Genomic DNA, 12,581 nt, shown 5'->3' on the forward strand with positions numbered 1-12,581 from the left:
GCAATAATATTTTTACATTCTTCAGTTGAGTCCCCAAGTGGTAGGGGGGTCTGGAGGCTCCACCCTGGCTAGTGGGCTGCGCTGAGTCTGGGGATTGTGCCATATGGAAGGAAGGTGACTCCAAGTTTGCTAGCACCCTGGCTCCATCCCTCTGAGTGTCTCTCTCGAACAACCTGCCGCCACCTTTCCTGCTAAGGGCTCTTGGAGTGCTTGGAGACCAGGCAGGGGCCATGGGGACGGCCAGGAGGTCACAAACCAGATCTCAGGTAATGGAGCTGCATTGGGTCTGTGGGTGGCTCAGGGGATGGGTGTCAGAGGTTTAGCTGTGTGTCTTTGGGTGAGTGTATATTTTTCTGCCCGTAGGGTACACATTTGTGTGATTTGTCTATATTGTAATTACCTACGGTGTTTGGGGACGAGTGTGTATCTGTGGGAGCATAAGCATGTGTGGGTGTCCTTGGAGGGGGTGTGGGTACATATGTGTGTGTGTGACTCTGAAGGTGTTTCTGGGTTAGGGTGGGCCCTTTGGTGTGTTCGTGTGTGTATATATCTGAGTGTGTGTGCGTGCACCTCGGGGTGGGTGTGCACAGTTCTGGCTGTGAGCCCGTGAAAGTCTGAGGAAAGACTACAACACACAATTATTTTGGGCTCTGGGACTGGACTAATTGGGCAAAACCCCCTTCGTGGCAAGGTGGTCTGTTACCCATTTGAGGCCCCTTAGGAGTCAGTTAAGGAGGAGAGACTTCTTTTTTAAAAAATATATTTTATTGATTTTTTACAGAGAGGAAGGGAGAGAGATAGAGAGTCAGAAACATCGATGAGAGAGAAACATCGATCAGCTGCCTCCTGCACATCTCCTGCTGGGGATGTGCCCACAACCCAGGTACATGCCCTTGACCGGAATCGAACCTGGGACCCTTCAGTCCGCAGGCCGACGCTCTATCCACTGAGCCAAACCGATTTCGGCAGAGGAGAGACTTCTTGATGGAGAAAACAGTGAACAGACCTGTGGAGTCCCCTCATCTTGCACTGCCTGGGCCCCTCACCTGGACAGGAGGCTGAGCGGGGGCTGGGGTGGCCCTGGGCCCCGGACCACACACTCTAGTTTCCTGAAACAGGCCATTTTGTGTAACCTGAAGCCCCTTCTCTGACATGTTCCAGACGTCCCCAAACGCTGGCAGCCCTCACAGCCCGAGGTAACACAGCCCCTTTGTCTGGCCATGGCCTTTCCTTGAACATGTGGTTACTACGGTGTTGAAACTGCGGTGCCTGCCAGCCCGCTCTGTGGGAGAGGAAAAGTACCAGCCCCTCCCCCAGGTGTTTGGTCTGAGGCCCAGGCGCCTCTGCAATGAAGGGGCCTCTGTAAGGAAGGGGCCCAAGTGTGCATTGTGGGCACAGTCAGCTGGAAGCAGGGACCTGGGCCCAAAACTCAACAGGACCATATCCTTCCCTGGGGTGGAGTCGGGGAGAGAAGCCCTCAGACTGAAGCAAGGGGCCAGTCCCCGGAGCTCCTAACTGACCTGCGGTGGTCAGCTCATCCACATTTCTCTGGGGACTGTGCTAATTTAACACGGGAAACCCAGGGTCCCAGGAATCCCCACAGCCCTGGGCACCCGGGATAGTCGGCCCCCTAACCCCACCCAGGTAGCAAACTGGGGCCTCCTGAGGGGCAGCTGCCTCTTGCCCAGCAAGTGACCTCAGGCCCCCGAGTGCATTGTGTGGGGGCCGGAGATCGGGGTGGGGGAGCCTGAGGACTTGGCTCGCCACCCTCAGACTGGCCAAGGCTGCGTTTTCCTGCTGTTCTGGCCCGTGCCCACCTTCCCTGGCACCAAGAGCTCAGGGTGGGGCTTTCAGAGGAGGTTCACACCCTTAACACCTATTGGTCACCGCACATTTGGTCTCCAGACCGACCCCCTTGAGGTCCTGGAGCAAGCTGACGGAGCCAGGGCTGAGAGGGTGGCTGGGGACCATGAACAACGCATTTGAGCTTATGTGAGCAGAGAGGGGGGACCTCCATGTCGGGGCAGGAGGCTCTGGGGACAAAGGGTTTCTGAAAACAGGAGTGCTGGCCTCACCGTGGAGAGGAGTGGGGAGGGGAGGGCCTGGGACCTCCCTAACTCTAACCTGCCAGGCCCTTGGTATCGGAAAAGCTCTTTTTATTCTCCGACTCAAGATAGATATAAATGTATACATAAATCAAAATGAATTCAAAATTAATTCCAGGAAGGAAGTGAACCCCATTGCAGGGGCAGCGAGCTTGGAAAAATGACCACCCCCAGATGTCTGAGTGTCCAGAACTTCCTGCCTTAACCTCACTATTGCATTTCCAGCCAGGACCTGAGGGGCCGTGTGGGAGGGGAAGGGTGGATTCTAAAGGGTTGTGACCCCTTGAGTGTTTCACTGCATCCTGCCTGATGTTAAGCTTTGCCAACTTGATCCTGTTGGCTACCCACGTGCCCACTCTCAAGGAGACTGGGCATTTCCATCTCTGCCGGAGGCTCTGAGGGGTCAACTTTGTGGGCAATGAGATGTGTAGGTGCAGCCTGGGGACAGAACTGTGGCAGAGCTTGGAGATTGGGAGCAGAAGTGGGAAGGGCTGGGACCATCTCCCTCTCCTTGCCTTTCTGTCCTCAGTTTCTCTATTGGGACCTCCTTTTATTTCTGGGGCCCCGCCCCCGTCAGTGGCGGCTGGGGTCTTTGCATCACCAGTACCCCATCCTTGCTGGGTACTCTAACCCCTGTTGTCACGCAGTGTCCTGAAAACAGTGTTTTTGAGAAGGGACTACTGTCTGTCTGGACCATCACTGCCTGGGACAGAGGAGATGGTCAACAGATGTATGTGGATTGAATGAATGTGTGACTCCAATTACAGAAGTTAGGCAGTTAGTCAAGTTTAGCGTGTGGCTACATGGGGGACTGACCATTGAACCCCGGTCTGCCTGAGGCTCTAACTGGAATCAGGCTGCTCCAGATGACGCTGCCCTCCCCTCAGACACCCCGACACCCTTCCATGTCCTGATTCCTTCATGGTACAGCTGCTGTTGCCCTCACCCCACCCTGACCCTGCCTCCAAGTGAGTCTGTCCTGTGTCCAGTCCCTGAATGGCCTCATCCCATTGAGCTGATCCTGATTTGGGCAGAGGTTAGAAGAAAGGCACTGTATTGTCAGAGGTTTCTCTTATGCGTTAGCTTCCTGTGCGGTGGTCCTGTCCAGGGCATAGGTTCCCTGGGACCCTGAGCACCCCTGCCCCTCCTCCTGTCTGACCACCAGCCTCCAGCCTCACCTCTTGCCATTCCCCCAATGCCCCGGCCTTCAGCTGCACAGAGAGACCCTAGGACCCCTCACAATACCAAGCTCCTCTCTCCTCGGGCCTGCACTTAGGCTGCTTCCTTCTCTAGTCTTTTTCTCTCACCTGTCACTGACCCTGTTCCCTGAGCAGCTCCCCTGGGTCGGTTGGGGGGCATCCCACACAGCTCTGGCCCAGTACGTGTCACCCTGCAAACCCGGGGGGGGGGGGGGGGGGGGGGGTCCATGTAAACTGAGGTAGGCGGTTTCCAGTCTCCTCCCTGCCAGGCCCGCCAGAGTCAGGGTTAGCTCTTCTAGGCTCAGCGGGGTTGACTGGGGGAGAGACGGTGAGGGTACTGCAGGCAGCTCTCTAGGGGACGGGACACTCTTTGAGAGTCTCTGACCACACGTTACTCCCTTGATGAGGGTCACGAGCAAAGCTCGTCAAGACAGGGATGTGGGAGAACAGCCCACACAGGTCTCAAACTTTTGGTGTTAAAAGAGGGAGAAAATAACACTTATATACATGTTGGTACAGAAACTCTTGAAGAAGCTGTGCTGAGGGTACCCCGAGGGGCAGGTGGGGAAATATTCATTTTTATAAAAGAGGATAGCTGGAGGTGAGGTGGATGAGGCTCCCTTTGAAGAGGAACTGAGTGGTGAATGGAGGTGGACCAGGCTCCCTTTGAAGAGGAACTGAGCAGTGAATGGCTCTGCAGGCCCTTGATTTTTATTTATTTATTTTTAAACTAGAGGCCGGATGCACGAAATCCGTGCAAGAGTAGGCCTTCCTTCCTCCGGCTGCCAGCTCCGGCTTCTCTCTGGCACCCAGGACCCAGGATTCCCTCCAGCCGCTGGCAGGCACCAGGGACCCTGGCTTCCCTCGCAGCCCCGGCTTTGTCCGGAAGGACATTTGGTCTAATTAGCATATTATGCTTTTATTATTATAGATATCTATTTTTATTTATTTCAGAGAGGAAAGGAGAGGGAGAGAGAGATAGAAACATCAATGATGAGAGAGAATCATTGATGGGCTGCCTCCTGCACACCCCCCACTGGGGATCGAGCCCGCAACCCAGGCATGTGCCCTTACCTAAATCGAACTGGGGACCCTTCAGTTCACAGGCCGATGCTCTATCCACTGAGCCAAACCAGCTAGGGCTCTGCAGGCCCTTTAGTTCCAACCCCTTTCTGAGCCTCCCAGGCCACAGGCCACAGGCCCCGCCCGAAACCTGCGGGTCTCCTCCCTGCTGCTTTTGGGCAGGTTCCTGGCCGCCTGCAGCTGCACCCAGGATACCCTGACCTGGCCACCTCCCCTCTGCTTAGATTGCCCTAGGGGCCTGGGGGGCGGGGAGGGGGGCTCTCTTGGGGAAGGACTGCCCAGAGCCCTGTTTTGAGCCCAGGCCAGCTCAGGGCTCTGTGGCCCAGGGCAGGGATTGAACTTAGTTCTCCCCTTCGCATAACATGGGTGTTGGGTGTGATCAGAGTTGGAGACGGTGGGCGAACACTTGGAAGACTGTCATGGTCCCGTCAACCTCTTTCCTGAGGGGTGGGGACCCAAGCTGACTTCCCCGAAGTCACCCACAGCTGTTATTGACACACAGACGACCATATGCAGGATGAGGCACCCAGCCCCATCTCAGGGAGCTTCTGTGCCTGTAGACACCTGAAAGCCCCGCATGCCAACCTGTGAAAACAGCCCGAGCCCCGGGTATCTCACGGGATCTCCTAGTCACTTCGCCCACAGGGCTGACTTTGCCAGGCTCGTTTCAGCCAGACTTCCCTGAATGTCTGGACTCTGCGAGGTTCCCTGCTGGGAGACACCAGGGTGGGCCCGTGGGTGGGTCGCAGGTCCCAGCCCTGAAGATGGGAGGCCATCTCTGCTCTCAGGGCCCTGGGGAGTTCTGCAGCCCAAGGCTGGCCCCACTGCTGTGGAGACCTGGTATAGAAGCCAGGGCCAGGGAGCTGACCGTCCTTGAAGACACTCAGGCAGGGGCTGGGCATCCCTGCCCCCCAAGTCCTAAATATGAAGGTGCCCAGCACCACCCTCTTTTCTGTGGGCGGCAGTTCTTGATACTAAACCCCAGAAGCGATGGAAGCCATGGGGTTTTTTTAAGATGCTGGCTGTCCCTGCGTTACACCCGGCTTCAACCGCCTGGCCAGTGAGATAACTCCACAGACACCTTCAGACCTGAGAGAAGGAGCCCCCAGCCAGAGCCACTTGAAAAGCATCTGGTCCCACCCCCTCGTTTCAATGATGAGGAAGCCGAGCCCCAGAGGGGAAGTGACTCTCCCCAGAGCAGGCTGGCGACCAGGCTGCAGGAGAAATGACATCTCACAGCTTGTTCAACTACACAGGACCACCAACAGGTAACAGCCCCTGGGCCACGTAGAAAGACGGAGGCACAGAGCCACGGACTGACCTTGCTTTCGTGGACTGCAGGTGACCTTCCTGAGGTCAGCCGGGCCTCCCTGGTCTGGCCTCTGTCCACACCTGCCCTGGCTCAGCGGGAAGTACCAAGCGACAGGGGCAGGGGCGGCCCTGGCAGCTCTGTGACAGCAGCAGCTGCAGGCGAAGGGCTGGTTTTGCCCCTGATTAGCAGTGACATTTTTTACTAACCCTCAACTTCCTCCTGATTTGGCTCAGGATTGCAGTACCAGGCTGGGGGAGGGAAGCCTCAGGGTTGGCAGCCCAGGAGCCTTCCCCAGGGGAGCTCAGCTTATGTGCCACACCTTCGCCCACCTGCCTGCTCCCAGGAATCTGGCTGGGGAAGCCCCAAGAGCCCGAGAGTACACAGTCAGGACTCTCCTTGCAGACCCTGAGCATGGTGGTGCGCAGGCCAGGGAGCCTAGGCCAGCCACTTGCCAGCGGTGTCACGTCCCTGGCCTCAATGTACCTCCTTGGGGAATGGGAGCAATAGAGGTTTCTTCCTCAGGGGGCTCTTGAGAGCGGTAAGTGATGAAAGTGCTTGCCCCCCAGGAAGCTTTGCTTTATATATTATAACTGCATTATTCTTGAACCCTAGCTAAGTGTCTCTTGGAGAGGCTGGGGCTGGGGGGAGGGGAGATACAGCAACATGGGGAACCCTGGGAGTTCTAGATTCTTTCTTGAGAGTGGAGGTGGAGAATGGGAGTCAGGAAATGTCTGCTGGGCTGGCCTGGGCTCGGCTTTGTGCTGCCCGAGGCCATGGGCTGGGGACAGGGGGTGCAGAGAGCTCCCCAGAGCTCCACAGAAGGCTCAGTGCTCCTCTGGTTCTGTCCAATCGTCCCAGCTCCAAAGGGAACACCTGTCACTCGGAGCCCGCAGACCCGGTCATTCACTCGTCCCCCCCTTCATTTAGCTAGAACTTCCCGGGGGGCTGTTTTTGGGAGGCAGGGTGATACAGGAAGAAGGAGGCATGGCCCTGTCCTGGGGTTGCTAGGACTCTCTATGGCACATGGGTGACTTTAATGTCCCTTACTCAGTCACAGCAAGGAAATCGCGTCAGATGGACCACAGGTGGACCATGGAGTTGGACATTTGGAGGGAGGGATGGAGTTCTTAGGAGGGGAGGGGAGGTGCTGAGGGAGAGGAGGAGATGTGAGGTGGAGCCAGGCGGAAGTGGGGACTGGGAGGGAGCTCCTGGGAATGCTGGTGATGCTGGTGGGGGACCATGGTGAGGACAAAATGAAGGAGAGACTCTGAATGTGAGCTCCAGCGAGGCCCCTCACTGCCTGCTTGACCTGGGGTAGACTCTTTACTTCACTGTCTTTATCTGTAAAATGGGCATAACTCTAACAACGTCCCAGGAACGTACCGAGTTCCCCCGTAGAGCATTCAACACATCTCAAGCCCCTGAGCTGGCACCTCCACTTCCTGAGCCCCCACGTCAAGCCACCAAGCTCAGGGGTACGGTTCCAGCAAAGTTCTGGACTCAGGGACATTCTGTCTACATGCTCTGTCCCCTCTGTGTCCTGTTCCTACTTGCATCGTGTCCCCCAGAAGCCCAGCTCAGGGGTAGACTGGTGAATTTGTTTACAGTGTTAGTGGCAGATAACTGCGTCCAAGTAAATATTTGTGTTCTAACTGTGGCATTCGGCACTGCACCCCCGGGGGGGCTGGGATTGCAGGCGAGGAACCTGGATGGATGACGCTGGTCCGGGGAGCATTCCTCCTCCAACTACATCCAACTCTGCTCAGCCAGGCCTGGCCCTCCCGTCTCTGGAATTCCTGCTTAGCCTGCAAACCCCCTAAGGTTGCAGTCTTCCTCTGGCTGGTGTTTTCTGGAAAGTCCAGTCTGCCAATGCAAGGCAGGTTGGCTTGGTCTGCAGCATGTGGCTGGGTTTAGGTACCCCAGCTGCACAGAAATGGACTCAGGCCTGTCCCAGCTGAGATGGGCAGGTAAGGGCACCACGGGGCACAAGCGCTGCAGGAATCACAGCCCAGCGCGGGGCCGAGTTGGCAGTAAGAGAGCCAGCTCGGTGAGGCCACAGGCTCTGGGTTCACAGGGATGAGTAATGCTGTTCGGATAAGAGAACCCAGATGGAGGCCTCACAGCCAGAGAGCCAGGAGCAGAGCCAGGCTTCCGGATGCCCAGCCCAGTCCCTTTCACATATGAGATGCTTTCTTTCCTATTCACTAAACATTAATTTATTGACAGAAGAGTCCATGTCAGGGTTTTGCTTTTTGAAAAAATTGTTTATGTGTGCATACCTCTGGTGACAGAGAGCTCACCAAATGGCCAGGTCTGCTCTGTCTGCGCTCGAACACTCTGGTAGCTAGACCCGCTTTCTATGGCACCTGGAACCCACTCCTTTTATGGCCCCGTGGATCAGACAGTGTGGCATGTCTTGAGCACTGGAGAATGCGAATATGTCTATTCTCAGAGATATGAGCCACTCCAGTCCTTTCTCCGTCTTCTCCTGTGTTGTGGCTTCCCAGCCCCTCCTCATGCGGCCCCTGCAGACAGGCAGCCTCCGGCGCCAGGGTGATCAGAGCAGTTGCAAGGGCCACATCACTCCGTGTTCCTCCCATGTAGCCTGGGTTCACCTCCTTCCTCACCATCTCTCCTGTTTACAAGGACACGTAGGAATCCCCATGTTCCTTTAAGCTGGGACTGCACCAGTGTTTTGTGTGCATTTATTTGATCCTTTCCAATATGTCAATAACTTCTGCTTTTCTCTCTGATTCACACATAGTTCAAGAGACTACTTAAGCCCTGGCCGGTTTGGCTCAGTGGATAGAGCGTCGGCCTGCGGACTGAAGGGTCCCGGGTTCGATTCCGGTCAGGGGCATGTGCCTTGGTTGCCGGTGCATCCCTGGGAGGGGGCGGGGTGTGTGTGTGCAGGAGGCAGCTGGTCTATGTTTCTCTCTCGTCGATGTTTCTGGCTCTCTATCCCTCTCCCTTCCTCTCTGTAAAAAATCAATAAAATATATATTTAAAAAAAAAATTTTTTAAAGAGACTACTTAAGAGAATGCATAAAAATACCTTTTACATATTATTAGTTGTTTTCTTGGTGGTCTGAGAAGAAAAAGGTAAAATTGCCATGGCTTTGGAGTGCTTGGCTGGGCCCAGGAATGGGATAGATTTGGTGGAAGACCCTTGTCCTCTCTCAAAGAGAGTGTATTCCCTTGATTTACGATTTAGTCCTTATTGATCAGCTAGTTGTATCTTATTAGCAATTGGGCTGTTCAGAGCTCCAAATTTCTCTGTCTACTTGATCAATGATATTCCCAGAGGGGAGCATTAAGGCCTCTACCTGCCATTATATCTCCATTTTTACTTCTTTTTGCATTTCTGACATGTCCCCATTATGTACTTCTTTGCTCTGCTCATTGGAACATAAATTGAGTGTTTTGTGTTTAATTATTTATTGTAACTTTTACCTTTGTGGAGTCTCTATGTTACTCTCTTAATTCCTTTTACTAAAAAGAATCACATGGCCCTAGTCCCTTCTTTTCTAGTATCTGTGTGCCTGAAAAACCCTTGATTATCCTATCAGTTTCCTCTCTCTATGTCTTTTGGTTTTCTCTGTGCTTCGTATCCACAAAATTAGATTAGGTTTTGGTTTTTTAAGTGGATGCCCCTTTTATAGGGAGTATTCTAATGGTGAGGGAGTGTTGTTTACATTATAATTGTTCTATTGTGTAAACTCCCACGCGTTGCCCCTCAGCTTTCTATATTGAGACAGTGCATTTTTTCATTTTCAGTTTCTATTGTGAATTTTCCTTGTGTCCCTTTAAAAATATACAAGATAATATAACTGAAATGTCCAATATAGGAAATATTTAACTTTTAACTTCTACCTTTGTTTCTATGAATAGCTCTCTAAACACTGGGAGAATTACATTTAAATATCGCTCCTTCCCTTCACCCAGTCTTCATTGTTAACCTGGCATTTTTCGTCTCATGTACTGTTCTTTACTCTTTATGTTAGGTGCCATTTTTATGATGTAATAGCTGACCTGCTGGCAGATGAAACTTTTTATCAATAATCAGGTTCTTGATGCCTTTCTCATCTTGTAAGTGGCACCTGCTTTCAATTTCTATCCCTTGCAATTCTCTGTCATTCATGCTTTGTTCTCAGATGCTATGTGTTGAAATGTTCATCTTTGACTTGCCAAGATCCTGCCTCATCAGCTGAGCACTGGTTAGTTCAAAGCATCTCTTTACATTTTGTGTAACCTCCCTTCCACCCCTGCCTCAAACACACACCAAGACTTTTCTTCTTTTACGGGAAGTCAAAAGCTATTATTTTTCTTCTTTTTCTCCAACATTTAATACATTAAAAAATTTAAATTGTTTTCATATTATCATTAATTAATTAAAAATGCACACACAGCCCGGCCAGCATGTCTCAGTGGTTGAGCATAGACCTGGAGGTCGAGGTTTGATTCCCGGTCAAGCCTCGATCCCCAGTACAGGGTGTGCAGGAGGCAGCCAATCGATGATTCTCTCTTATCATTTATGTTTCTATCTCTCTCTCCCTCTCCTTGCCTTTCTGAAATCAATAAAAATATATTTTTAAAAAATACCCCCCCACACACACATAAACGAAAGATAAGAGATAAAGATAAAAGATTTAAAAATCACCCACAATCTGTTACAATGCAGTCTATGTTTGACATATGGAAATTCTTTTTCTAGGGTTTTTCCCCACCTAAGCACGGGTGTTTTTTTTAAAAAAAATCATAGTTGAAATCATTTTCTGAATGTACAATTCTGCAGTTTGTGGAGTTTTTACTTAACATAATGAATATAAACATAACAGACAGAAAATGTTTCATTGATTAGATTTATCAAAGTGAAAATAAGCTGTTGTTGGTATTTATGGTAAATATGAGTGTGTATTTTTTGCTACCAGAAAAAAATGTTAAAATGAACTTATTTCTGTACCCAATTTTTTGCATAACTTACTTACGGTAAAATTTAAGAATCACTGGATGAAAGACAAATATGATTTCTATGGTTCATAACATAAGTCATCAAACCCCAAAAGTATATTAATTTGTATACTCACCAGCATATCCGTGACTGTCTCATGTCACCAGCTTCTTTAAATTCGATAAGCAAAAATTTTATCTCTTTTTAAATCCTTTTCTCAGAACTGTCTATTTATGCCCTTTATCTACTGATCTATTGAGGATCTTGATATTATACATTTTTATATTCTTCATAGAGAAAGAACATCATTCATCTAACATTTATTGCATTTTCTTTCCTCCAGCATATTACTTGGTGCTAAAATGTTTTAACAAAATTTTTTTTTTTAATTTTGTGCGGTCAAACTTGTTGTGTCTGTTTTTTTTTTATTCTTTTGCTTTTTAATCATTCTAAGATGACAAAGAGCTTTCTTCCATAAGTTGTCCATTAAATTTTCATCTACCTTTTCTATGGCTTGATTTTTTAAAAATTTAATTAATTCACTAATGAATTGGGGATTTCTTTGGCTCTACAGTGTGAGATGGAGATCTAAGTTGGTTTTTACTGATAGTTTCAACATCATTTATTGACCAAACCTTCCATTTCTATTATTTATTCCATTGTCTTAATGCATCTTTGGAACTTCTGGGTATAGGCAAGTGTCTTATTGGCAATTTCAACAAAAATGACTGTTTTTGTTTGCTTGTTTGTTTGTTTTAACCATTAAATGCAAAGTTGGCCAATGGTGTGAACAAGTTACTCTTTATCATGTGTAAGTAGTATCCTTCTATCCCTTCATTTAAACGATTTTTGTGTAAAACTACCGATAAAGCAGAGGGTTTTTCATTTTTGCTTTAATGACATAATACACAATGTTAATACAATGTTAATAGATTTCCTAACATTGAAACAGATTTGGTCATTTGAACAATAGCTTTTCTCTTTTGTGCTACATCGGTCAAGTTTTGATATTCAGGTAAGTTGGTTTCATAACACAAATTCATTAATATTATCTTATGTTCTGAAATTATTTTTAGAGCATGGGAATTACCTGTTTCTTGACATTTTAAATGAGCTAGAGCCTGGGTAAGAGTAATTCTTTGATAGCATTCTCAGTTTCTTTCATGGTGGTTGGTCTAATCAATCAATACTTCTTCTGTTCACTCTTGTATCAATTGAGGCAAATTATGTTTTGCTCCCAAAATCATCAACTACATTATGTTTTGCCTCCAAATCATCAACCACATTAAGGTTTTTTAATGGATTAGCACTCACATGATAAGATAATTTATTTCTTTTTTTTCCTCTTCTCTTCCTCTAACACCTCTGCTTTCACTTCTAGTTATGATCATTTGAGCCTTTTTTCTTTATCATAGTTGTTGGAGATATATGCTTTGTTTTATTTACTCCCCTCCCCCAGAAACCAGCTATTAAATTTATGAATTCTGGTATTTTCCTCTTTTTAAAATTCATTTATTTCAGTTTTAATCTTTGTAATTTTATTTCTGATTTCTCTACCACTTTTTTGTTTTTGTTTTTCTAAATACTAAATGTTTAAGTTGAGTGCTCAATTCATTTATTTAATTTCCTTTTGTATGCCGAAACCGGTTTGGTTCGGTGGATAGAGCGTCGGCCTGTGGACTGAAAGGTCCCAGGTTCGATTCCGGTCAAGGGCATGTGCCTGGGTTGCGGGCACATCCCCGGTGGGAGATGTGCAGGAGGCAGCTGATCGATGTTTCTCTCTCATCGATGTTTCTAACTCTCTGTCTCTTTCCCTTCCTCTCTGTAAAAAATCAATAAAAAAAAAAAGAAATTTTTTTTGTAAAAAAAAGACTAAAGCTGTTACATGAGGGTGGGAGAGGGTGGGTGGCTGCTCTGGGGATGGCTGTGAG

General features: G+C 49.3%; 1 protein-coding gene across 1 annotated transcript in view; it reads left to right on the top strand.

Annotated features, from left to right (window-relative positions):
* The first annotated feature begins 5,599 nt into the window (after positions 1-5,599).
* Positions 5,600-12,581, top strand: part of GPR55 (G protein-coupled receptor 55) — a 13,094-nt gene continuing 6,112 nt past the window's right edge. Inside the window, exon 1 of the mRNA XM_005882982.2 lies at positions 5,600-5,655. Coding sequence (XP_005883044.2) covers positions 5,613-5,655 — 43 coding nt within the window. The 5' untranslated portion in view covers positions 5,600-5,612. The remainder of the gene's footprint in view (positions 5,656-12,581) is intronic.

This window comes from Myotis brandtii, unplaced genomic scaffold, assembly GCF_000412655.1.
Source record: "Myotis brandtii unplaced genomic scaffold, ASM41265v1 scaffold744, whole genome shotgun sequence".
Taxonomy (NCBI): Eukaryota; Metazoa; Chordata; class Mammalia; order Chiroptera; family Vespertilionidae; genus Myotis; species Myotis brandtii.